Here is a 26,179-nt window from a genome sequence, read left to right on the forward strand (position 1 = left end):
CCCATACTCATTTTATGAGGCCATCATTACCCGTATACCCAAACCAGACAAGAATGCCACGAGAAAAAAAATTATAGGCCCTGTCCCTAATGAATATGAATATAGATGTCCTCAACAAAATATTGACAGACTTAATTCAACATTTAAAGGATTTAATTAAAGTACATTAAAAGGGGGGCTTCCCTGGTGGCGCAGTGGTTGAGAGTCCGCCTGCCGATGCAGGGGACATGGGTTCATGCCCCGGTCTGGGAAGATCCCACATACTGCGGAGCAGCTGGGCCCGTGAGCCATGGCCGCTGAGCCTGCGCGTCCGGAGCCTGTGCTCCGCAATGGGAGAGGCCACAACAGTGAGAGGCCCGCGTACCGCAAAAAAAAAAAAAGTACATTAAAAAGATTATACACCATGATCAAATGGGATTTCAGAGATGCAAGGATAGTTCCAACATCTGCAAATCAGTCAATGTGATATACCACATTAACAAAATTAAGGATAAAAATCATATGATCACGATCTCAATAGGTGCAGCACATTTGACAGTCTTCACCATCCATTTATGATTTAAAACTCTCAACAAAGCAAGTACAGAGGGCACATACCTGAACATAATAAAAAGCCATATATGGCAAGCCCACAGCTAACATCATACTCAACGGTGTAAAGTTGAAATCCTTTCCTCTAAGATCAGGAACAAGATAAGAATGCCCACTCTTGCCACTTTTATTCAACATAGTATTGGAAGTCCTAGCCAGAGCAATTTGGTAAGAAAAAGAAATATAAGGCATCCAAATTGGAAGGGAAGAAGTAAAGCTCTCACTATCTGCAGATGACATTATATATAGAAAACCCTAAAGATTCCATCAATTAAAAAAAAAACTGTTAGAACTAATAAATGAATTCAGTAAAGTTGTAGGAGGCAAAATCAATACACAAAAATCTGTTGTGCTTCTGTACACTAATAACAAACTATCCGAAAGAGAAGTGAAGAAAACAATCTCATTTATAATTGCTTCAAAAAGAATAAAATACTTAGAAATAAATTTAACCAAGGAGGTGAAAGACCTGTATATTAAAAACTACAAGACATTAATGAAAAAATTGAAGACACAAATAAATGGAAAGATATTTCATGCTCATAGAATGGAAGAATTAATATTGTTAATATGTCCATACTACCCAAAGTAATCTACAGATTCAGTGCAATCTCTATCAAAATTCCAGCAGCGTTTTTCACAGAAATAGAACAATCTTAAAATTTATATGGGGGCTTCCCTGGTGGTGCAGTGGTTGAGAGTCCGCCTGCTGATGCAGAGGACACGGGTTCGTGCCCCGGTATGGGAAGATCCCACATGCTGCAGAGCGGCTGGGCCCGTGAGCCATGGCCACTGAGCCTGCACGTCCGGAGCCTGTGCTCCGCTGGGTCAGAGACCCAGGTGCAGGCTGTGCCTTGGCCTAGGCTGGGGCTTATGTTGGCTTGTCCCAGAGGGGCTACTTACTAGGAACATTTTGAGAAACTATTTATCATTTATGTTTCCTACCAAATCCCTATCTTCTTTGTGTCTTTCTGTTTAGGAAGTTCATAAATGCTCATCTCTCTGTCTCTTTTCAACTTTACCTAAATTGGCATCCTCCCATCTCTGAGAATTACTGGTAATTCCTACCGATCATTTTTCTTTGGACAAGTCATCCTCTTTTATGATGATAACCCTTGAAAGAACAGGAAAAGTTGCCTGTGGGCTCAGTCTCTTCGAGGTGTCTTATTTAAAGAAACTCAAATCCAATATGCAAAACATATGTGGAAAGCAATTTAAACCTTTATTGAAGATTTTGGGGAAGTCCCAATGGGATAAATTTCATTCATAATATACAAAAAAACTTAAAAAGTCTCTTTCCCATTTCCATCTCTCTCAATATCTCACGCACACAGCAGCCACCTCGAGTCTACTCCTCCCTGCAGTCTCTCCAGAATGTTTTTCAAGTACCTTTCATGCCAGCTCTTGAACTTCTCCTTTTCTCCTTTCATTGTCTAAGTGTATTCAGGTCAGGTCATATCAGTTCAAACAGCATGGTATCTCCCGACTTATCTTTTATTCTCCCCAGTCCAGGACATGAGCTGGTAGGCAGAGTTTAGCAGAAAGCAGAGGATATAAACATTATATGTTTCCCTGTTACACAATATGTTTTCCTATTGCACCAAAAAATGTAAAGTTGCTCTTTTAACCTGTTTTTTGAGAAAGCATGGCTCATCTGGATCAGCCTAATAGTGGAGGCTTCCCTGATGGGTAATCTGGCCACATGCAGTTTTCACCCACTTCAGCCCTCAGGGGCCAGTGGATGAAATGGGACTCCTGTCTCCATCTTCACTTCTGGGGGGCAGTTGGAAGCTCAATTTAGAATCAGCACAAGCCTCCCCACCGCATCTACAGGGTGCAAAGTGAGAGATTCCGCTGGAAGAGCCATCACAAGCCCCTCCCATGGCCAGAGAAATTAGAGCATGTAATGCAGAGAGAATTACGATTCATGGAGATATAACTACTGTTTGCTTAGTTTTGCTCCCTCTGGACGACAATATGTTGATAAGTCAAGTAGGTCAGTTTTTAGAAAAGTTTAACTTGGAACTTCACGAAGACATCCAAGGGATTAGTTGAGAATTAGCAAACCCAGAATGTGGAATAGGAACCATATATATTGTGGGATGCAGTTGACTTGAGTGTGTGTATGTGTCAACTATTAAGAATAGGAGGCATATTTGGATGTGAATTTCCCATTCTGCTCACTAAGCCCACGGGGTTCTGCCAGGAGCTCTCCCGTGGTTTTCGTGGAGTCCCGCGCCCACCTGCACAAGTAGCAAAAGGTCTGCTGCCTGCATCACTTCATCACCTGCAAATGGACTTTTGAGAGTCCTCCTCAGGGCCCTCTTGCCCATTTTAGAATGTTTTCATTGAAGTGACTAAGGATCCTGAATAAATCCTGGTGCAATTGTTAAGGCCCCCAAACCCTGTAGCTGCCTCGTCACACCCTCATCCTGCCCTCAGCCTGGTTCCATCAGACCCGACTGGCAGGATGAATGGACCAGGTCTCTGGGCTGGAGGACAGGAGAGGAGGCAGCTCAGTAGTGCTTCCCACACCTCCCTGTACCACATGGGTTGACAGTTTTCCAATCTTCCTGCTACATTTGTTTGTGTCCTGTGAGATTTGCCTTAGATTTGGTCTAAATTTTCCTTGGTCTACTTTTATCCCATTACTTCAAATCCTGTCCCCTTGGAGCACATTGAGCAAGCCTCCCCCTTCCTGCTACTCTGAGTTAGATGACTCTAGGGTCCTGTGACCAGTCCCTCACAGGCTAGCTCCCTCTGGCCCACTCATTAGCCTAATGCCTTGCCCTTCCTTATCTCCATCTGGCCTCAGAAATCAAACTCTCTGTCCCTTCAGTGGCCTGGCTTCTCTTATTTGTATCTCTTCCAGTCTCCTGACATCTTGCCAGCAAGGAGAAACAAACCCCATAGATGCTTCTGCCTTTCCTAACAAGCCCGTTCAGTAGTCATCAGGCTGGAGGCCTGCTGCCTGGGGATCTCGGAACACCTTCCAAACAATAGTAGAGATCGAATGGAGAGAAATCCAAGCGTGTGGTGCAGAGCAATGCACCTTGTGGAAAGGAAAAGTGAACCCCTTCCCAACACACAGGCCATGGTGCCCCTGAGCCTCCTGCAAATGGTCAGGTCAGGAAATAGAACGTGGAGTCAGAACTGGGGTGGGACAGAGATGGGACCCATGGCACAGGGCACATGTTCCCTGCAGAGCTAGAACTATGCTAGTCATGGAAGAATGGTGTGGGCAGGGTGTCCCAGCTCTTCCCAAAATAGCTGTGTGACCTTGGCCAAGCCACTTGGCCTTTCTGAACTTTTTGCTTTCTGTGAAATAAGAGAAATCAAAAAACTGCCATGCCTGAACATCAAACAAGATGAACATAAGAAAACTATCAGCAGTAATGAACGTTGTTTTGAAAGGCAGAAACGGAAAGAGAGCCAAGTCCAAGGTGAACAAAGCCCTTGATACTTTTACTGGCTTCTGCACCCGTCTTTCCGAAGCAGAGAGAACAGATCCATGATCAGGAACCCTGACCCCAAGAGCTGCAGGGACAAGTGTCATCTGCACAAAATAGCCCACACCCATCTAAAATGACACATAATTAAGTCCCTCCGTGCCCTCTAGACTATTAGCACAGTGGGAGTTGGCAGGCAGAGAGCTCAGGGAAGGCTGAGAGGTGGGGCAGGTGGGGCTTGGAGGTGCCGTGAGATGCTCTGTGGCAGGGGCGGTGGGTGGTGGGCAGTGGGCAGTGGGGGTGAGCGGGGGGAGTGGCGAGGAAGACCTCCCACAAACCTGGCATGTGTCTATTCACTAGTCTCTTTGTTTGACAAGCATGTATTGAGCATCTACTACATTCTAGGGCTGGGGATTCGCTGGCAGACACAAAGCAGTGTGCTTACTGGGTTTTAGATCAAAGTCACACCCCCTCCCCAGCCTGAGGGGCCCATAGCCAGGTTCTTAGGCTCTGAAGGTTTGAGGGCTCCTACACACATGCACCCACTGTTCTTCCACGATCGGCATGGTTTTTATTGGGGGACCACACAGGGCAGCCCATCTTTGGGACACCCTCGTCAGGGAGGAGGTGAGCTCAGCCTCACCTCTGACAGAGGCATCAAGGACACAGGCAGCACCTCTGGGGTGACGCTGGGCTTTGAGGAGCAGGGCTGTCTCCTCTTTGCTGTTTCTCTGCAGCAGATACTCGCTGATGACCCCGAGCACTGGATGAGCAGCTCTTCCTGCCCCAGGGAGTTTGCAGCCTCACGCACTGTGTTAGGCTGATAGGAACTGCAGAGTCACCCCCAGGCCTTCCATCTGGGGGTCCTGGGACCTGAGGACAGACTGTGCCCACTACTGTTTACTAGTCTCCCAACCTGTGAGCTCCTTGAGAGCACTCTGCCTGTTCATCTTTGTGTCTCTGGAGCAGAGCTCAACGCCAGGCACTTACTTAGTGCTCAGTAAATAGCAGATAAAGAATAAGTGAGGGGAATAGCACAGTTTCCACGAGTATCATGCTGAGACAACAAGGTCCGAGCCAGAACGCTAGTCACGGTCATGATCAGGGGCCTTAGGGACACATTTAATCTGAGAGCTAGGTCTAGGCTAGAACAAAAGAGGAATGACCATCTATTTTCACATGCAACACCTCAGGCATAACTCGTATATCAGCTGGGATCATGTGTTCTAAGGATCTAGATCGGACTTGCTCTAACCCCTGTTCCAGGGCTCATAGGAAGCCAGAATCTGTCCCAAGGGCCATCGTTCTCACGGTGACCTCTGGCTCTAAACTGCGCACACCAAATTAGTTCCTGTGTCATCTGCGTTCCACGGATATGCACCCAGGTCTGAGCTCAGTGCCTTCACTGGATTGCCACAAACAAGAAAAATATCCCTCACATTTGTGAGTTACCAACAGTTTGCGAAGACAATACAAAAAACTTAGAGACCTCCCAAATCTTAAAAGGTTTTCTCTCAAACTAACTGCTGGGGTTTTATCTGGCCAAGAGGCTCAGCAGGGTCCCCCAGTCTGGGCCATTCTTTCTGGCTCCTCTCTTCCTCACGCTGCCCTCCCTGCTCTTCCTGCCACCCTACACCCCAATAAATTCTTCTCACTCTCTTACACCGAGTGGTCCAGCTCTTACCAGGGTCTGCTCCCCAAACTTGGCATAGCCAATTCATCAAGGGATGAATGAGCACAAAGGGCCATCTCTCCTGTTAGCAGCACAGAGGACTTCAGGGACTCTGAGTCCTTGGAACAACACCCACCCTCCTTATAAGGCTGCAGCATTTTAAATAACCACACCCTTTCCCCTAATCCTCACCTCGTAAGGGAAGATAAATCATTTACCTTCGTTTTGTAGATGAACCTCAAGGAGATCATTCATTGTCCAAAATCGACCAAGCAGTGAGCGTAGAAAACAGAATTTAACCCAAAATCTTGGGACTCTTAGCCTTGTGCTCTTTCCACTGCATGCAGCAGGTGAGACCAGAATGGAAGGCTGTGTGTTGGGACAGCACTCTGCATGCAAAGCAGCTTCCCATTTGACCTGCCATCCCACTGTCTAGAATGTGAGGAACACCAGGCATTGGGAATGGAGCTTTATGAAGACAAAAGATTCCAAGTCTGTGCCCTCAAATGGTCTGGAATTTAAGAAGGAAGCAAAATACAGCCACTCGACACCAGTGTGTCAACAATACTGTTACCTGAGAACAAATAGGAAGGTCAAATAGAAATGTGCAGCATTGAGTCAATCATGGAAGGCCTCCTGGGGGTGGTGAGAGACCCCTTCTTTCTTTTTTGAGTTGGACCTCAGACATAGAAGGTTAAGTTAATTATACTCCTCAGTGTTACTTCTCAGATAGTCCACATTATTTTTCATCATTGGTCTTGGCAAGGCCCCTCTCCTCTATTATTTATTTTTTTCTCTTTTATTCTTATTCCTGTTCTCATTTTCCTCCTTCCACAGTCAGCCATTCTAGCATATTTAATGTGTATACATTTTGGGGTATGTGTTTTCAGTTTTGTTTTGTTTATTGAGGTATAATTGACATATAACAGTGTATTCATTTCAGGTATACCACATAGTGATTCCGTATTTGTATACATTGCAAAATGATCATCACAATAAGTCTAGTTATCATCCGACACTACACATAGTTGCCAAAAAATGTTTTTCTTGTGATGATAACTTTTCAGATCTACTCTCGCAGCAACTTTCAAATATACAGTAGAGTATTGTTAACTATAGTCGCCATGCTGTACATCACTTCTCCATGACTTATTTATTTTATAACTGGAAGTTTGCATCTTTTGACCCCCTTTGCCCATTTCTCCCACCTCCACTCCCACCCCCACCCCTACCTCTGGCAACCACCAACCTGTTCTCTGTATCTATGAACTTGGGGGGTTTTTGTCTTTGTTGTTTTGGTATATGTTCTTGAAAATGTAAATTGTTGGTCTGTGTGCCTGTATTTTAAATTTATATAAGCAGTATTATACATCTTTATACATCTAATTCTGGGGTTTTTTTTTTCACTTAGCCTTCTGCTAAGGTTTATCCTTGTTGCTCTGTGTTACTATGATCCACTTGGTCCACTGCTTTCAGCAGTTGCGTTATCCTCTGAGGTGTGCCTCTACCTGACTTTACCCCTCCACTCTCTAGTGATGATCACTGAGCCTGCTTCCAATTCCCTGCCACCATAAAACACAGTGATGAACGTCTCCACACATGGCCCCTTATGAATATATTGAGAAATTTGGGGGATACAGACCCAGGAGCAGAGTTGCTGCTTCATGGGGTCTGAACTTAACGTGACCAAGTAGTGCCAGGTCTCTCCCTCAACAGTTGTCGTAACTACACTCCACCAGCAGTGCCCTTAAATTCCCACATCTGCTCCAACACGTGACATTATCCAGCACCCTAATTTTTGCCAGTCTACCAGTGTAGAGCGATAGCTCACTGTGGTTTCAATTTGCGTTTCCCAGATTACTAATGAGTTTGGGCATCTCTTCATTTTCTTGTTAGCCTTTTGGATTACTTTTTTTATAAACCACCTGTCTATTACCCATTATTATATTGAGGGTCTCTTTTTTTCCCTTGATGATTTGCAGAGTCCTTGTATCTCTTAGAGAGGCCCCTTCTCAAACAGCACAGGCCTCTCTTTGCTGCTGTAGTACCTCATCTGGAGCAAAGGAACCAATCTGACCACCAACTCTTCCCACCCTCATCCGCGGGGTCCGGGCTTGGTGATGGCCATAAGTACAGTCAGAGTGAAAATAGCCCCTTCCTCTGATTCCCTCTGCCAGCAATGCCTGAGCATTGATGTCCGACGAGACAGGGAACAAGGAAAAAAACTGTTCCTCTTCTCCCGGGCTGCTAACCTGCTGTGTCAATTTCATGAGTTAATAAATGACTGGAGAAGGCTTAATTGCATCGGAAGAAATTGAGATCAGCCGGTGCTTAGGCCCCACTCAATTAACTTGTGCTCCTAAGGGGGCCAAGCAGGGTGCAGGGGGCAGCCAATCGTTAATTACATGTGCTAGGGCCAGCTACAGCAGGTGTTCTGCCACTGTTGGTCCAGGCAGTGAGGGAGGTGACCCTGCCTCTGGGCGCTGAAGTCACTGAGGGCAGGGGCCCTTCAGAGAGAACATAGACCCCTGGTCTTATGGGGAATGGGAAACCCATTTCCAGCACATTCTACCAGGGTGGCTTTTAATGCTCCCCCAGCCCCATTCTTCCCCTAGAAGAATGGCCTTAAGGTTCCGCATCCTGACCTCTTTATTGGCTCCAACCCACCCAGAGACACCATGTACTTTTTGTTCTCCTTGCACTCCCTTCCTCCTCCTTCTGGCCTGCTTGGCCCGAGGACACAGAATCCAGAGCCAGCCTTGTTATGGGCAGCAGATGATGCCACAAACTCTGCAAGGTCACCCGCCTCCCCTGCTGCCTCCAGCCACCTCCCCTGCTGCCTCCAGCCACCTCCCCTGCTGCCTCCAGCCTGAAATCCTCCCAAAGACCTTCATTCCTGCATCATTTCCCGAAAGGGCCAGATAGTAAGACTCAAACCTGTTAAAGACACAGATTCTGGGCCCCTCCCCTGGAGATGCTGCTTCAGTAGGTCTGGAGTCTCTGCTTTAACATGTGGCTCAGGTGATTGTTACCATCAAGCCAATTTGAGAAACCCTATTTCAGGGGACACCTTAGCTCCTGGGGAGACAAGTGCGGATGTTTTAGGAGGAGAGACAGCATCCTAATGGCAGGGCCCTGGACTGGGGCCAGGAGGCTTTGCTCCCAGCACCTCTCCAGCTCCATCTCTATCTTGCTGTGTGTGGTTAAGCAAGTCACTTGTCCTCTCTGAACTTGGTTTCTTCATCTAGAAAAGTAAAGATATTGGGCCAGATCTCTTAGAGTCCTTCTATTTCCATGGACCATTTTTGTGTAAGTAACTGGTTTGTTAAACAAGCATATTGCATGGTTTATGCTCAAAAAGCAACTTTGATTTTTTTTTCTTCTAGTATCCCTTTATTTTTTAATTTTAATTTTTTTTAGTATACCCCTCCATTTATTTAGTAACCTTTAAAAGTCTTTATAGGCTCAGTGCTTTGTGACCGCCTGGAGGGGTGGGATAGGGAGCGTGGGAGGGAGGGAGATGCAAGAGGGAAGAGATGGGAACATATGTGTATGTATAACTGATTCACTTTTTTATAAAGCAGAAACTAGCACACCACTGTAAAGCAGTTATACCCCAATAAAGATGTTAAAAAAAAAGTCTTTATAAAAATAAAATTTTATAGATTTCTACATAAAGTCTCTGTATAGCTTGTGTTATGTATATACCTAGGACCTAATAATTTTATCATCATTTTATATGTCTTTAAAATTACATTTTCTTACTGTTTTTTTGCTAGTGAAAAATGGTAATAAGATGACTTAGAATGTTTCTTCTTTTTCTGTTATTGGAATGCTCTGTGTAAGATAGAATGATTTCTTTATTAAATGTTTGGTAGGTGTTTCTGGTGAAGCCCTCTGGGCCTAGGTGTTTTCTTTTCTCTTTTTCTTCTTTTTTTTTTGAAAGTCAATTTTCGATGATTTGATTCTTCACATTATGTTTCAAGTAATTTACTTCTTGAGGAGGTGTTAGTAGGTTACATTATTCCATGAATGCATTCATTTCATCTGTATTTTTAGATTATTGGCATAAGGTTGTTTTTAATACCCTTTAGTTTCCTTATGTTTGCAGCATATGTGGTAATATCCATTTTCATTTCTCCTAGTCTGTAGTTGTGTTTTCCCTCACTTTTATTGATCAGAATCTCACTGAAGGTCTATCACTTTATTTTTAAAAAAATTTTATTGACATATAGTTGATTTACAATGTTGTGTTAGCTTCTACTGTACAGCAAAGTTATACATACACATATCCACTCTTTTTTAAAAAAAAAAAATTTATTTATTTATTTATTTTGGCTGCGCTGGGTTGTGTTGCTGGGTGTGGGCTTTCTCTAGTTGTGGCGAGCGGGGGCTACTCTTCATTGCGGTGCGCGGGCTTCTCATTGCAGTGGCTTCTCTTGTTGTAGAGCATGAGCTCTAGGCATGCAGGCTTCAGTAGTTGTGGCACACAGGCTGTAGAGCGCAGGTTCAGTAGTTGTGGCACACGGGCTCAGTTGCTCCACAGCATGTGGGATCTTCCCGGACCAGGGCTCAAACCTGTGTCCCCTGTATTGGCAGGCGGATTCTTAACCACTGTGCCACCAGGGAAGTCCTATCCACTCTTTTTTAGATCCTTTTCCCATATAGGTCATTACAGAGTATGGAGTAAAGTTCCCTGTGGTATACAGTAGGTCCTTATTAGTTACCTATTTTATATATAGTAATGTGTATATGTCAATCCCAAATCTCCCAATTTATCCGCCCCCCCTTATCCCCTGGTGACCATAAGTTTGTTTTCTACATTTGTGACTCTACTTCTGTTTTATAAATAAGTTCATTTGTACCATTTTTTTAAGATTCCACATATAAGTGATATCATATGATATTTGTCTTTCTATGTCTGAGTGACTTCACTCAATATGACAATCTCTAGGTCCATCCATGTTGCTGCAAATGGCATTATTTTGTTCTTTTTTATGGCTGAGTAATATTCCATTGTATGTATGTACCATATCTTCTTTATCCATTCCTCTGTTGATGGACATTTAGGTTGCTTCCATGACATGGCTATTGTAAATAGTGGTGCAGTGAATATTGGGGTGCATGTATCTTTTTGAATTATGGTTTTCTCCAGGTATATGCCCAGGAGTGGGATTGCTGGGTCATATGGTAGTTCTGTTTTTAATGTTTTAAGGAACCTCATACTGTTCTCCATAGTGGCTGTACCAATTTACATTCTACCAACAGTGTAGGAGGGTTTCCTTTTCTCAGCACCATCTCCAGCATTTATTGTTTGTAAATTTTTTGATGATGGCTATTCTGACCGGTGTGAGGTGATACCTCATTGTAGTTTTGATTTGCATTTCTCTAATAATTAGTGATGTTGAGCATCTTATCATGTGCTTTTTGGCCATCTGTATGTCTTCTTTGGAGAAATGTCTATTTAGATCTTCCACCCATTTTTTTATTGGGTTTTTTAAAATATATATTGAGCTGCATGAGCTGTTTGTATATTTTGGAGATTAATCCCTTGTTGGTCAATTCATTTGCAAATATTTTCTCCCATTCTGTGGGTTGTCTTTTCATTTTGTTTATGTTTTGCTTTGCTGTGCAAAAGCTTTTAATTAGGTCCCATTTGTTTATTTTTGTTTTTATTTTCATTACTGTAGGAGGTGGATCAAAAAAGATCTTGCTGCACTTTATGTCAAAGAGTGTTCTGCCTATGTTTTCCTCTAAGAGTTTTATAGTAGCCAGCCTTACATTTAGATCTTTAATCCGTTTTGAGTTTATTTTTGTGTATGGTGTTAGGGAGTGTTCTAATTTCATTCTTTTACATGTAGCTGTCCAGTTTTCCCAGCACCACTTATTGAAGAGACTGTTTTTTCTCCACTGTATAGTCTTGACTCCTTTGTCATAGATTAGGTGACCATAGGTGCATGGGTTTATCTCTGGACTTTCTATCCTGTTCCATTGATCTATATTTCTGTTTTTGTGCAAGTACCATACTGTTTTGATTACTGTAGCTTTGTAGTATAGTCTGAAGTCAGGGCGCCTGATTCCTCCAGCTCCATTTTTCTTCCTCAAGATTGCTTTGGCTGTTTGGGGTCTTTCATGTTTCCATACAAATTGTAAAATTTTTTGTTCTAATTCTGTGAAAAATGCTATTGGTAATTTGATAGGGATTGCATTCAATCTGTAGATTGCTTTGGGTAGTATAGTCATTTTCACAATATTGGTTCTTCCAATCCAAGGACATGGTATATCTCTCCATGTGTTTTTGTCATCTTTTATTTCTTTCATCAGCATCCTACAGTTTTGAGTACAGGTCTTTTGTCTCCTTAGGTAGGTTTATTCCTGGGTATTTTATTCTTTTTAAGGCAATGGTAAATGGGATTGTTTCCTTAATTTCTCTTTCTGATCTTTTGTTGTTAGTGTATAGGAATGCAAGAGATTTCTGTGTATTAATTTTGTATCCTGCAACTTTACCGAATTCATTGATGAGCTCTAGTAGTTTTCTGCTAGCATTTTTAGAATTTTCTATGTATAGTATCATGTCATTTGCAATCAGTGACAGTTTTACTTCTTCTTTTCCAATTAGGATTCCTTTTATTTCTTTTTCTTCTCTGATTGCCATGGCTAGGGCTTCCAAAACTATGTTGAATAAAAGTGGCGAGGGTGGACATCCTTGTCTTGTTCCTGATCTTAGAGGAAATGCTTTCAGTTTTTCACCATTGAGAATGATGTTTGCTGTGGGTTTGTCATATATGGCCTTTATTATGTTGAGATATGTTCCCTCTATGCCCACTTTCTGGAGAGTTTTTATCATAAATGGGTGTTGAATTTTGTCGAAAGCTTTTTCTGAATCTATTGAGATGATCATATGGTTTTTATTCTTCAATTTGTTCATGTGGTGTATCACATTGATTGATTTACATATATTGAAGAATCCTTGCATCCCTGGGATAAATCCCACTTGATCATGATGTATGATCCAAGTATCCCTTTACTTTAAAATGTATTTAGTGAGAGAAATCTGCCCCTGCCCCTAGATTAAAACTTGTGCCAGCCCCATTGCTTTTTTAAAAATTTATTTATTTTTGGCTGCATTGGGTCTTCGTTGCTGCATGTGGGCTTTCTCTAGTTGCAGCGAGCGGGGGCTACTCTTCATTGCAGTGTGTGGACTTCTCATTGCGGTGGCTTCTTTGTTGCAGAGCACGGGCTCTAGGCACACAGGCTTCAGTAGTTGTGGGTCATGGGCTCAGTAGTTGTGGCTCGTGGGCTGTAGAGCACAGGCTCAGTAGTTGTGGTGCCAGTCCTTGAGGCATGAAAATGTCTGTCCTTTGACCTCCAGCTTCTGGCTGAGGCAGAGAACCTGGAAGTGGTTGGCCCTGTCCTTGTGGAAGGTGGCTCAGTGCATCCCGTTAATGGTTGAGTTCCCTCCCCAGTACAAATACACCCAGTGGGGCACGTCCTTCTCAGGACAGTGAGCAGGGGCCCAGCGTCACCACCAGGGGGTGTCCTTCCCCCCTCCACCCCACCCTCACCCCATTCCCAGTGTAAGGCCTAGATGCTCCATGTTGAGTGGGTAAAGAATTTTGGCTTGAAGGGACCCCCCAGTAATTAGACTACACTGGGTTCCTCAATAGGGTCTCACCTCCCCCTCCTCCATCAGCACATCTGCGTGAACTTACCCATCCAACTCTCTGGTTGGTGGGTTGGCCTGAGGAAGTCGGGATATTGGAGTAAGAGAAAGGAGTGATCAGCTCTGGGCACTGGGAATACGGACAGGCCCAGGAAACAATGGGGAAGGAGATGGGAAAGAGGTGTGTGGGGCCAGAGAGAGGGGGATCGGCCATGCAGCCACCAAGGACACATCCGCCAGGGAACAGGTCGGCATTCTCCAGTGGAGTATGAAAGAGGCAGCTGGACTCCCTTCCCCCATTGAGCCTTGCTTCCCAGAGCAGGGAGAGGCTCTTGTCCTGATGGTGCATTGGGCAAGGGTTCCGGACAGCGACACTGAGGGAGGGAAACAAGGACGGGATACGATGTGGCCTTAGAGGTCTGACCTCAGGTTCTTAGGCTCAAGGACCTCAGACCAAGGCAGCCGTGGAGGTCAGGAAACAAGCCCCCTTGGGGATGTCCACTCCAGAGTCTTGGGGTCACAACCAGGTGCCAGCGTGTGCCCGTCTGTCCTCTCAGCCTCCCTTTCCAGCTCTCACTGACCTTCCCCTCTCTTCTCTGTCAGGGACTGACACCCTTGGCCATGACGTGCCCCCAGCTGCTGTCTGCTCAGGCACAGCCTGCGTGACTGGGCCGTCGCTGCTCCAGCTGTTTCACGTAAGTGTGAGGCACAGGAGAAGGTGCCCGGATGCTGGGTAGAGAGAGGTGTTGGTGGAGAGGGAGCTCCAGAAAGTCCTGGTCACAGAGGGCGGGCCCCGGGGGTCTGCAGTTGGCAACAGGTTTGTCCTTGTTGGCTGTCCTCAGCCCCTGAGTTGGTCACTACTGAATCCATTCTGTCCAGAGCTCCTAGACCCTGCAAGGGAACGTAGGGACCTTGTTCTCAAGGCCTGAGGAAATTAATCAGGCAACTGGTGCGACAGAAACTCCACAGCACTGGCCCTTGGGTCCTGACTCAGACACTTGCTATTGTATGACTTTAGGCAAATCGTATAAAGGTCTGGCTTTCCCTCCTGTGAGTGGGGTTTTTGTATGGTTCAAAGGAGGTGTGTTAGTTATCTTGCGCTGTATAACAAACTACCACAATTTAGCAGCTTGCAAGAACACACATCGATTATCTCACAGTTTCTGTGAGTTAGGAATCCAAGCATCGCCAGCTGGTTCACCGTTTCAGGGTTGGTCATGAGGCTGCATTCAAGGTGTCCACTGGGATTACAGTTTAATCTGAAAGCTCAACTGGGGAGGGATTCACTTCCACTCTCACTTAAGTGGCCGTTCGGTTCCTTTTGGGCCATTGGATTGATAGCTTTAACACCCTGCTGTCCATTGGACTGAGGGCCAGAGGCCATCCTCAGTTCCTTGCTACAACATGGGCCTCGCCAGAATCCAACTTGCTGCATCAAAACCAGCCAGGGCGAGAGCTGGCTCACAAGAGGGAAGTCAGAATCTTTGAGAATCTACTCACAGAGTGACATCCCATCCCCTTTGCTGTATTCTGTTAGTTAGAGGCCGGTCACAGGTGGCACCCCTCCTCAAGGGGAGGGGAGTACACAAGGCATGACTGCCAGGGGAGAGGCTCATTTGGGGCCATCTTAGAACCTGCCCGTCATAAATGGGGACAGAAATGGAAACACGTTGTAAACTGTACAGTGAATGCTGTTTAGATTCAGGGAGTTATTGTGATCATATGCATCTAGTTGCAAAGAGAAAATAAGCACCCCTGAAATCATAGAGAGCCACTGGGTGTGGGAATTTAAATGCTAAGTTGCACCACCAGGACTGGGCCCTCTGGGAAGCTGGCTGGGACCTGGCTAGTTGACCACATGCACTTCACATGTGCCTTCTTGGTTTCTGACTGTCAGACCAGACTTAAGTGATCACAGAATGTCTGGGCCTTCCTTCTCCCCACAAATAACCGTGTTTGAAGGACATCTTAGAGGTTACAAGGGGCCCTCACATACATGAATCTTTTTCCTGAGTTTTTTGGTAATCGCTCTTTTACCACGAGAAAGAAGGTCAGTTTCCAAGATGGGATGTCCGCTAAGCGGCACAGTTGGGCCCTGAATGGGCCTTCAGCCCTGTAGCTCTGCCTGCACTGCAGTGCTCCCCATTTCCAGGCCACTTCTGCTGTGCAGTCTTCATGGTACTGAAAGAGGGAGGCCAGGCATGGAGGGCAAAGAAGGGAGGGCTCTGTTCTTGTATGGCTTCATAATTCCCCGTTCTCTAAAACAGCCTGGACACATCCCAGGGGACTAGGCCAAAACTTTCAGTAGAGTGGACCACGGCTGCCTCCTCCAACTTCAGGTCACTAGGCCTCTCTGTCTCCTGAGCAGCCCTCAGGGGTGAGCATGCAGGGGAAGCAGGGGAGGGTGGAGTGGTGTGGCTGTGATGGTGTGTAAGTCCTCCCAAGGCTGAGGTTCACCTGCCCGCCCCCAGCGAATACCCCAGTGAACCCTGAAGCATGGCTCACTGTGCATTTGGGCAAAGTCAAATTGGTCTTGAACAAGGATGCTCTGGTCTGCGTATCAGATGTGAGCGGAGAGATACAACTTGCTGCCCTCTGGTGGCAGATCAGAGTCATTACTGCCAGGCCTGTGAAAGAAATGCTGTATGGTGAGATGATTACCAAACTTTTAAGTACCCGCTGTGTGCCAGGCACTGTGTATAATGCTGCAGGAGGATAGGCTACAGTATAAGATGCAACTCCTGATCCCAGAGGACTCATAATTTAGCACAGGAGTCAAGATGTTCCCACATGAAAGTTGACAAACATCATACCAAGACAGGATTTGAAAAGTGGCACATGGAAAGGCATTACAGTAGAATTCCAGCAGGAGAGAGTGCAGCACCATGAGGCAGTCAGGGAGGGCTTCTTAGAGCCCTGAAGGATGGGCAGAATTTAAATAGATGGAGACAGTGAGAGCATGCTGTCCCCTACCGAAACCCTTCAGGAACCCCCACTGTCTTCAAGAGAGTTAAATCCTAATTCCTTGCCTGCCTTACAGCCTCTCCAGCTTCAACCCTACCCCCAGCCTTCCCGGATTCCTTACAGTTCCCGGAGCCTCTGTGTTCTTTCACACTCCTGGACCGTGCATTCCGTCCTCTCCACCTGGTCTACTGGACAAGCCCCCATTCAGCCTTTAGGAGTCAGCTCAAATATAACATGTTCCATGGAACTTTTCCCCGAGTGGTTAGCTGCCCCCTCCTCTGTGTTCCCACAGCCCCTGGTCTGTGCATCTCTGGTTCGTAAGGTATATTAAGTGTCTTTTCATCACTTGGCTATAAGCTTCTTAAGAACTGAGACTACCTGATGGGCAGAGGATTCATGCAGGGGGGACAGTGGGCGGTGAGGAAGAAAAGATAATTGGTGGTGAGCATGCAGGGAAGTGGGAGAGGGCAAGGCCTCTGAAGCTTAGTCTAAAAGTCTCCAGAGGAAGAGGGGTGCAGGGGCATGACGAAGGGCTAACTGTGGGTGATGTGAAGGGTGCTCAGAGACAAAACCGGCGAGATCTGTTAGGAAACCTTTGCACCAGTGCAGGTATGCGGTGCAGAGTCATAATTGGTGTGAAGAACAGAAGACTGGAAGAAACCAAAGAAGAATTTGAGGATTTGAAAGTCTGGGCATCTAGGGGAACACGCCACAGCTTTGTCAAACTCTAATATGCAAATAATCACCCGGGACCTTGTTAAAACGCAGGTTCTGACTCAATAGGCCTGTGGTGGGGCCTGAGATGCTACATTTCTAACCAGCTTCCAGGTGCTGCCAGGCTGTGGTCCACAGACCGCCCTGTGAGCACTTTGAGTGATTTAGAAGCGGAGCCAGGTGCACACAGGGCTCCAGGAGCACAATGGTGAGGAACAGATGGTGTCTGGGTGAAGACAGGTGCCCCTTCCCCAGGTGAGCACAGCAGGGCGCCCGGCTTCCTGAGCAGCTGGCGTTCCAGCCCTCACTTACCCTTCGAGTAACCAACAGCCTGCAAAACCCTTTGTGGCAGCCCTGGTGGAACCACTAACAGAGGGGTTGGAGGCGGGGAGCCCACCTTGGAGAGAGGGCGATGACAGCCTGTCATAATTGGGTTCGAGGTGCCAGTGTGGGCATCTGAGGGACAAGTCTGTCCACTAAGCAGTTGGAGACACAGCTGGAGCTGCAGATTTGGGACCTCTAGGCCTGTTGATGATAGAGCCCGTGGTGAGAGAGCAGGGTGAGGTGAGGTGGAGCTCAGGGATTAATCTAACCCTTGGGGCCTTTTTCAGGCTAACACTCTTCTAACAACATCTCCGTCCCTTTCATTGTCTTGCAGGTCACCGTTCCCTTTATGAACGTAAGTGCTTACAGTCATTCTGTCCTCAAGATGCCAAGTCTCCTCACACGTTCCTGCTCCGTTGACACAGCCCACCTTGGTCCCCGTGTGCCTTGGGGGGTCAGGAATCCCCGTTCAGTGGCCTGAAAGGGGATTCGGCCCTCAGACAGCCTCACGTCCGGAGCGCACCTCCACCTGTTAGCCCCCATTAGCAGGACCCGTCTGGCCAGCCTCGCCCCAACCTTCCAGGGGCCAGAATGTGCCTGCCGGCTCCCTCTGAGCTCGCCTTGCCCTTGTTTTACCCAAGAATTGGAAAGAAAGGAGATATGCCCCTCAAATGAGTTGGAGCCAGGGTGGAACTTCTGAGGTTCAGACCCTGTCCCCTCCACCTGGGTCAAGGGCTCGGGGACCGTCAGCTCTTGTGCCCCAGAGGGCAGTGGTTAAGAGCATGGCCACCGGGGTGAACCAGGCTGGGTGGACTCTCAGTCACATCAGTCAAAGCCCCAGTTCATCGTGAGTGAAGTAAGGATAATCAAGAACTATCTCAAAAGGTTATTTTTTTTTCAAAAGGTTATTTTGAGGGTTAAGTGAGATAACCAGGGGAGTGCTTACCACAGTGCCTCACACAGACTAAGGCCTCAGTGAACAGAAGTTATTATTCTCTGTGTCTCGGCCCCGTGGGGTAGGGGAAGGGGTGAGGGTTAAGCCTGATGTGAACAGAGGGGAGAGGGGAGAGGAGAGGGAGAAGAGAATTAAAGCAGAAAGACAGCAAGAACCTTTGAAACTGGATGGAAACAGGGAGCAGAATCACACCTTCAGTTAGCTCTGTGCCGCCTCTCTTCCCTTCCGCAGCTATAAGCCCCACAGGTTAGGCTGGCCCAGGCCACAGCTACCCTCTGTCTTCAGGAAGCCCCTGGTGTTCCAGTGCCCAGGGCCCTCCCTGCTCTCGGGTCCCCCATGCCTTCAGCTGAGAAAGTTCCAGGAGGGCTCCCGGCCCCATGCCCAGGAGGGCAGCTGCCCCTCACCTCTCCGCACACGTCTTTGCAGAGTTTGATGGGGCGTCGGGCGGATGACAGCGGGAACGGTTGTGATCACTGGCGGAATCCTAGCTACGGTCATTCTCCTCTGCATCATCGCCGTCCTGTGCTACTGTAGGCTCCAGGTCAGTCCCCTGGGCCTGTGGCCAGAGGCCACCAGCAAACCACGTCCCCAACATGGGGGCAGAACCTGGAGGCCCACTGCGGGCGTGACAAAGCCCAAAGCTGTGGAATGTGGGAGGCGTAAGTCAAGGGGGCTGGGAGTTGGGGGGCTGTCAGAAGGGAGCTATGTTCCCCTCACGCCCTGCATACTTCGGCACCCAAGAGGGTGAGCTGGGAAAATACCGGGTCACTGTGTTGTGTCTCCCGCGCGTCTGAGATTTCTGGAGTGCTGGGAAGGGCACCGTGTGGGAAGACTCTGAAAGCAGCTCCCCGCACCCCAGCCTGTGCTTAGTAGGATCTGTATGTCCCTCCCTCTCTGCCTCCCCGCTCTCTCAGCCTCCGCCTGCAGTCAATGCACTAGGAAGTACGGGGAGGAAGAGGGAAGGAACTGGTCTTGCAGGGCTGGGAGGACATCGCTGTGGACCGTGGGCCTCTGGTGTTGAGTTTTCTCTCCGGGGCCAACCAAGCGCCTGGCGCGGGGTCCTCAGCGGAGCAGGGCCGTGGGCACCTGTGCGCAGCCAGAGGGGGGCATTCAGCCCTCAGGCAGCCCTCCCCACTCTCCCCTCAGTATTACTGCTGCAAGAGGAGCAGAGCCGAGGATGCACGCGAGGAGGAGGAGGAGGATCACGACCTGCCCGCACACCGCAGAGGCCCCACCTGCAATGCCTGCAGCTCCCAGGCCCTGGACGGCCGAGGCGGCCTGGCGCCTCCCACCAGAGAGCCCTGCGGCCAGCCGTGCGGGGTGGCAGCCAGCCACTGCACTGCCTGCTCCCTATACAGCTCTCCCTTTTACATACGGACGGCTGACATGCTGCCCAACGGGGGCGGAGGCGAGAGGCTCTCCTTTGCTCCCACATACTACAAGGAGGGGGGACCCTCATGCCTCCAACTGGCAGCGCCCCAGAGTTACCCGGTGACGTGGCCAGGCTCTGGCCGTGAGGCCTTCACCAATCCAAGGGCTATTAGTACAGACGTGTAACCCCTTCCACCCCCGCCACGCACCAGCGCTGCTGCCCCAGCAGGAGCAATGGGGACAGCGGACGACACCCCCCAGCACGGCCCACAAGGACGGTCTCAGTTTTCCTGGCTTTCCTTTTCCCACAGTGGAGGGCTCACCCGGATTCAGGCTATTGAGGGCATTAAGAACCAGGGCAGGGCCTGGCCCCGCGGTCCACAGGTGGCGGCCTGACAGGTCGTGTTGGCAGCTTAGACAGTTTCTCTTTTGGGACTGTCCTGTGGCCAGTGCCAGCACTGCCACCACCCTCTCACTTCCCTCAGTCCCCTGGCTTTGCCGGGCCAGGGGAAAGCTGAGCAAAGGCTCTGGGGGTCTCCGGAGTCCTTGGGGGATGGAAGGAGAAAGGGGGGTGTGTAGGGCAAAGGGAGAGGCCAGAGCTGAGGCATTGGCAGAACTCGAGAAGGGAGAGGAAGGGGTTAAAGGGACTCTTCAGGACCTGCTTGCTGAAATGAATCCAAGAGCTAGTTCACAATCTAGTTTTGTACTTCGCCTCTTCTAGAGACTGCACTCCCTGTAGCTGTTCCAGCACGGATATTGCTTTCTGAAACACATCACATCTGCATCTGCCTCTGTTTTCACAGAACACGTCAACTGGACTTTAAAGGCTGTGGCATAAGGTTATTTGTGAGGAATGCACCCAAAATGGATGTCTCCCCACAAATCCTCTTTCTCTGCCTCGGGAACCAGCTGCCCTGGCTGGAGAACCTTTTGCAAGTTTTGTTACTAGAGTTTGAGTAGCTTAGCAAAGGAAAGCCTACTGATGGTCTCGGGGCCCTGGTCCACCACGCTGAGCACTGTGCGTGGATGCAGCCCTGCGAGGACGTGTGCATTCCCAGGTGTGTGCACACGGGCCTGTCACCAACAGTGCACACCAGGACTTTGCCACCTGCAGGAGCTGCAGGGCGGAAGGGTCTCTGATGTACCAACTAGAAAGAAAAATCTGACTCCAGACAGCAGGAGCGAAAGGTGATCAAGGTGGCAGCCAATCCCCACGGCAGCCAGCTGGCTGGTACAGGAAGAGCCTGCAGAGTCTCCCCTGGGATAATGCTGCTGCGTGGAAGCCACGGAAGCCCCTCCAGAGACCTGGTGTTCTCCCTGGGCATCCAGCCACGAGGCCACAGAGCAGGACCCCTTCGTTTCACCATGGATGGCAGCCCTCGCTCTGAGGATGGGAGGGATTTGACTTAGCAATCAGGTTCCATGCTGGCTGCCCTCCCTCCGCTGACCCACCCCCCAGTCACAGGACAGGGGCCTGTTTATTGCTGTGTCACTCTAGCCCCAGTCCAACTCCCAGTTGTAACTCAGCTGTGGCCTTATGCTGCTTGAGTGAATGCATCTGATGAGTTTCCCAGTTGCCTCTGCAGTGAGGGGTGGCTGTCCCCCCACTTCCTAAGGGCATTAGGAACCCCCAGACTCTCTTGCGTCACCGAATGCTGCAGAGCGTGGGGCAGGGAGGGAGCTGGCCCCTCTGCTGAAATCTTGATTTTTGCATTTGCGACAGGGAGGGTGAAGCTGGGGAAGGGGAAGAGAATTCGCCGCACCTTTTGCGTCACTCTGGGCACTTGTCACCTTGCATCTCAACCTGTAATCGAGGATCACAGGGTTGAGAATCAGAGGAGCTCTAGGACCAGTCTCTTATCTCCTCTGAGATTCCATTTTCTCCAGGGAAATGAGACTTGTGCAGGTGGACTCTGAGGACCCTTTAATGCTCCATGAAGCCAGCACTCCCTGAAAAGTTCTGCCAGCCAGACCACTCTTTCTTGGCGCAGTCCTGGCAGGGGCTGGATGCGCTTGCCAACTGCCTGATCCTGTGTGCAGAGATTTGTGTTAATGCATGAAAGACCACAGTAAAACACAGGGTTCGCAGGCAAAACCATTTTAATCATCAGTGGAAAGCAGACATGTTTGACCGTCCTACTGAGTGACCTCAAATGATAACATTTCTCTGCTACCAGGAGACAGCTCTAGGTGGGGTAATGAGCTGTGTTTCAGAGCCGGGAGGGACCAGCTGAGGACGGCAGCTTTTCATGCCCATCCCACTGCCAGCCCTTACTGGGCTAAGCACGCCCCCTTGACACTAGCTGCTGGGCCTGGGCATCCTCGCCGCTTCCTGACGACCAGCGCCAGTGCCTTGCTTGCCGCCCTGGGAGTCCACGGTCACACAACCACAGCAGGGGCTGCCCCTCCTCACCCAGAAGTTCCAGTGCCACCCGCCTTGGGAGAAATCAAGACCCAGTCAACTCTCACCTGCTTCTTGGCCCTGATCTGTTGGGGTCCCTGAGTGAAAAGCATCTCGTGCAATCCTGTCTCCTCCAGAGCTTTCCCAGCCTAAATCAACCCACATATCAAAATCTGAGTTTGGGGCATTGGAGAGATGGTGGCCGCGGCCCTCGCCACACAGCCGCACGTTGCTCAGGGCACAGGCTCAAGGTTGCCTGCCCGCCTCCCTGCAGCCACAAGGGCCTTGCCTGTGGAAGAGGAAGCTCACCCCACTCAACCGCACTGTACTTTTTAGCTGCCGAGTCTGTGCTCTGGGACGCTATGTGGACACTTTTCAAACTGCACCCTAAACAGGAAGAGGAGAGGCAGGGGACACGCTGCTCTCTCCGCCTTTTCGCTCCCCTCCCACTTCACTGCTCCTGCTACAGGTTTCTTGTCCTGCGTCTTTGATAACTTGGAGTCACAGCTAAGTGAATGTCAAAATAAAGGAGGAATTGGACATAGAAATCCCACAGGGTCCTCCGTTCTTTACCTGGGGAAGGGGCAGCTGGGCATGGATTTAAGAGTGAAAGCCCCTTCTCATCGCCCAGCATGTCCTTTTTCAACACTGAGATCTACCAGCTTCCTCTCCCTTCCTGCTTCCCTCTGCCATGTCCACCCCGACACCGTGTCCTCTACCCGACACCCCCATCCCTTTCCTTGCCTCCGTCGGAGCTCTCATCCAGGAAGGATGTGTCATTTGTTGGGAGAGGGGATTGAAGGGTAGCCACGGCTGTCCCTGAGGCGGAAGGAGCTCAGTCAGTGATGCGGAGCCCTGGGGAGCAACCTGCCTCCACTCCACCCTCACTGTCCAGGCCCCTGGGGTCCTACCTGTAATTCGGGTCAAGGTCCCCGCTCTGAAGTCGGAGGAGGCCTCTGGGTGTCTCAGGGTGCCCAGCACACAGCACCGTCCAGCCCCTCGTCCCCCAGCCACAGCTGGTGTGCTGAGCACCACAGGAATCAGGGAAGGAAGAGCTGCTGGGTCACAAAGCCTCCTCTTTCCCTGTGACCTAACATCCCAGCAATCTAGTCCTGGTGGTCAGAGGTGGAGTTTTGTGTTAGACTTCACTTTGAACTCTGGTTCCACCACTTACCGTGTGACTTTAGGGAACTTTTTGGACTTCTCTGTGTCTCAGTTTCCTTATCTGTACAACTGGGCTCACGATGCCTACCTTATTCCATTGCTGTGAAAATTACGTGAGCCTGGCGCACATGGTAGCCACTGTCGTTAGTAGGATTTGGTGGGGACTCAAGTCTGAGCTGTGGAGGCAGCTGGGATTGTTCAGGCATCAGGGTGGAAGCCTCCTGGGGGCTCTTTTTCATCTCTCCCCCAAGCCTTCCAGAGCCTCTCCTCCCTCGCCACTTCTCCCTGCCTGTTCCAGACGCTGCCAGGACCACCTCTCTGCCCATTACTGCCTCTCCCTTCATTTGGAAACTCCCTCATAACTGCTTGTGACTCTTTGAGAGACCAAGGGTCCTATCAACCTAGGACTGAATTTTGGCCTCACATTTGCCCCAGTAAATTGTACGAACGAGGGAGAGAATATTCATACGTACAATGGCTCAGCTCTCAGCTTGGCACTGTGCATATTTCATTGGTTTCCAAGTTCAAGGCTTGGGTTTGAAAGTCAGGTCAGAAGGGGTCCAGAGGACATCCAGCTCCTCCTCTTGAGCCTGGACTCCCCAGATTGTCCATCCGTGGCCCTGCTGAGCCTCACTCAGAACTTGCTAGACGTTCTGGCTGCTCTGCTCCCAGGTGTTAGTGGGGAGGTGAGAGCGGGAGAAAGAGCAGGAGGGAGGGAGTCCCAGTGCCTGGTTGGGAGGAATGGGAATGTGCTTCTGTAGGACACCATCTGCATCTTCACAGAGTTAGGAAACCAGAGGAGAACTGGACCTGCCTCTCCCAGTGCTTTTTAGATGGGAGGAAAGAGAACCTGTAAGTATAATGTTGACACTTTGATCCTGAGTTTTGTTCTGGATCTAACTACACAACTCAAGGTTAAACAGAGGCCTGAACCTCTTCACAAAGTCTTCTGAACTCTTCTCGAACATAGGGCCCAACCAAAGGGAGAGGCCATCTCCAGACAACCCACTGTTCCCCACAGTAACAGTGTAGCTGAGGAGGCCACGACTCAACCCCCAGGGGGGGTTCTCTCGAACTCTTCCTCAGGCAGGACTCCTGAGCAGGGCAGGGTCCTGGGTGAGGGTGGGAGGAGGGTGGAGAATGGCACCTCCTCCTTCTAATCTCTAAAAGGCACGATCATCAAAAGCAACCACACACAGGCTCTGAAAAATCTCCACGTTCTCCCAGTCTGTGAAGGCACTGTCCACAAACAAATTCAAATACATTCAAGAATAACAGACTTATCATGAATATTCTTAAGGGTAATATTTTCTGCCTTTTAACCCATTTGTTGGGCAGCCGTGAACTCTTCCTGAAGCTTAGGAGAGGAACATTCACCCTGCCCTAATCAAGGCGGAAGTCCCCCTTTCTCAAGCAAACTGCCCCCCACAGTCCAAGGTGAGCCTGCTTCCCCAGGATGTCCTTTTCCAAGGGTGGCTGGTCTCTCGGGGATAATCTGCCCAGGCCTCCAGGGAAGTACTTGGCTCCCAACTTCTTCTCCATCCTGTCATCCCCCCCACCTCCTTCCTACACACACACTACCATCACCACCACTACCCCCAGCAAGGAACCACAGCCACAGCCAGGAGTTGGCAGGTAGATGAGGCAGCCTTCTCCCCGAGCTCACTGGCTCCCAGGCCTGCTCCACCCAGTGGGCAGGACAGTTCCAGTCTTCACAGGGGTGAACATCCAGAAGCCGGGTGGCTGGATCGCATTGGGCATCTGAGATCACCTTCCCCTCCAAGTCTCAACAGAAGATGACACAGCTCATCCAGCGCCGGCCATGGGCGCCTGAGGCCTTGGAGGCACACAGGGCTCGTGTGCTGGCCTGCCTGCAGGTACGAGCCAGGTCCCACATCCGCGCCAACCCATCCCAATATCTGCATATCCTCCTGGGCTGCGTTTTGCCTTGGGCCAGAGGTTTTCTTTCTAACCATTGGGAATTCCATCCTTGTTTCTATCAAAAGATCATTCCCTGAGAAGATCTGTGTTCCGGGTCTAATCAAGCATCCTGAAATTATAGCAGAGGCCTGACCCTCCTCACAACATCCTCTGAATTCTTTCTCCAAACATATAGGGCCCAACCAAAGGAATCCAGCATGGTCAGAAGACCCCAAAGCCCAGGCCCCTGCATAGACACCGAGGGTCTCACCAGACCCTCACCCTCCTCTTGCCTCCTTCCCACCATATGTGGCCCCGGTACCCCTATCTGAGGAGGAGCCCTGAGCTGGTGACAACAAATGAGCAGGAACCCAAAAAAGAAAATTTAAGAATTGAGAATTTCCAATGAGGTCAAAAAGTGGTAATATAAAAGGTTGGACATCGGAAGGATACATAAAAAACAAATACAAATGGCTTCCTATTGGGAGGGAGTGGGGAATCAATAAGATGAAGGTAGAAACAAAGCTTTTCAGTGTATGCCTGGTTATATTATTTTGACTTTGTAACTCGACATTTTGAAAAGTTTTTTCGTCTGTTGAATTATACCAAACTGTGCCTGAGAATAAGCGAGTACCTTCCTGGCAGTCACATGCAGGTACATACCCAGCTGTGAGCAGAGCCCTTGGGGGGAAGCCTGCTGAGGCCCGTGCTCAGAAGCCTAACTGAAGAGAGGCTGAGTCTCCTGAGATGCTGCCGCATTTGGATCCTCCCAGCCCTGGGGCTGGGTCACAGCTTCTGCCTGGGGACCCTCCACAGGCAAAGAGGCTTCTGTGCAGCAAGTAGGGAGCAGTCTTCTCCCCACAAGGCCAGCAGGCAGAAGGCTAGAGGGAGAAACAGTGTCAGCCAGCATAGGTCCTATCAGATCATTATTTTTTGAATATTTTTTGTTGTGGTAAAATATCTGTAACAAAAATTTACAATTTTAACCATT

General features: G+C 49.0%; 1 protein-coding gene across 1 annotated transcript in view; it reads left to right on the plus strand.

The window, feature by feature from the left end:
• LOC137219751 (protein FAM163A) overlaps positions 1-22,631 on the plus strand; it is a 79,704-nt gene extending 57,073 nt beyond the window's left edge. Inside the window, exons 2-5 of the mRNA XM_067728785.1 lie at positions 13,979-14,070; positions 17,712-17,732; positions 18,759-18,873; positions 19,479-22,631. Of these exons, the coding sequence (XP_067584886.1) occupies positions 18,781-18,873; positions 19,479-19,889 (504 nt within the window). The 5' untranslated portion in view covers positions 13,979-14,070; positions 17,712-17,732; positions 18,759-18,780 and the 3' untranslated portion in view covers positions 19,890-22,631. The remainder of the gene's footprint in view (positions 1-13,978; positions 14,071-17,711; positions 17,733-18,758; positions 18,874-19,478) is intronic.
• The last annotated feature ends 3,548 nt before the right edge of the window (positions 22,632-26,179 follow it).

Source organism: Pseudorca crassidens, chromosome 2 (assembly GCF_039906515.1).
Source record: "Pseudorca crassidens isolate mPseCra1 chromosome 2, mPseCra1.hap1, whole genome shotgun sequence".
Lineage (NCBI taxonomy): Eukaryota > Metazoa > Chordata > Mammalia > Artiodactyla > Delphinidae > Pseudorca > Pseudorca crassidens.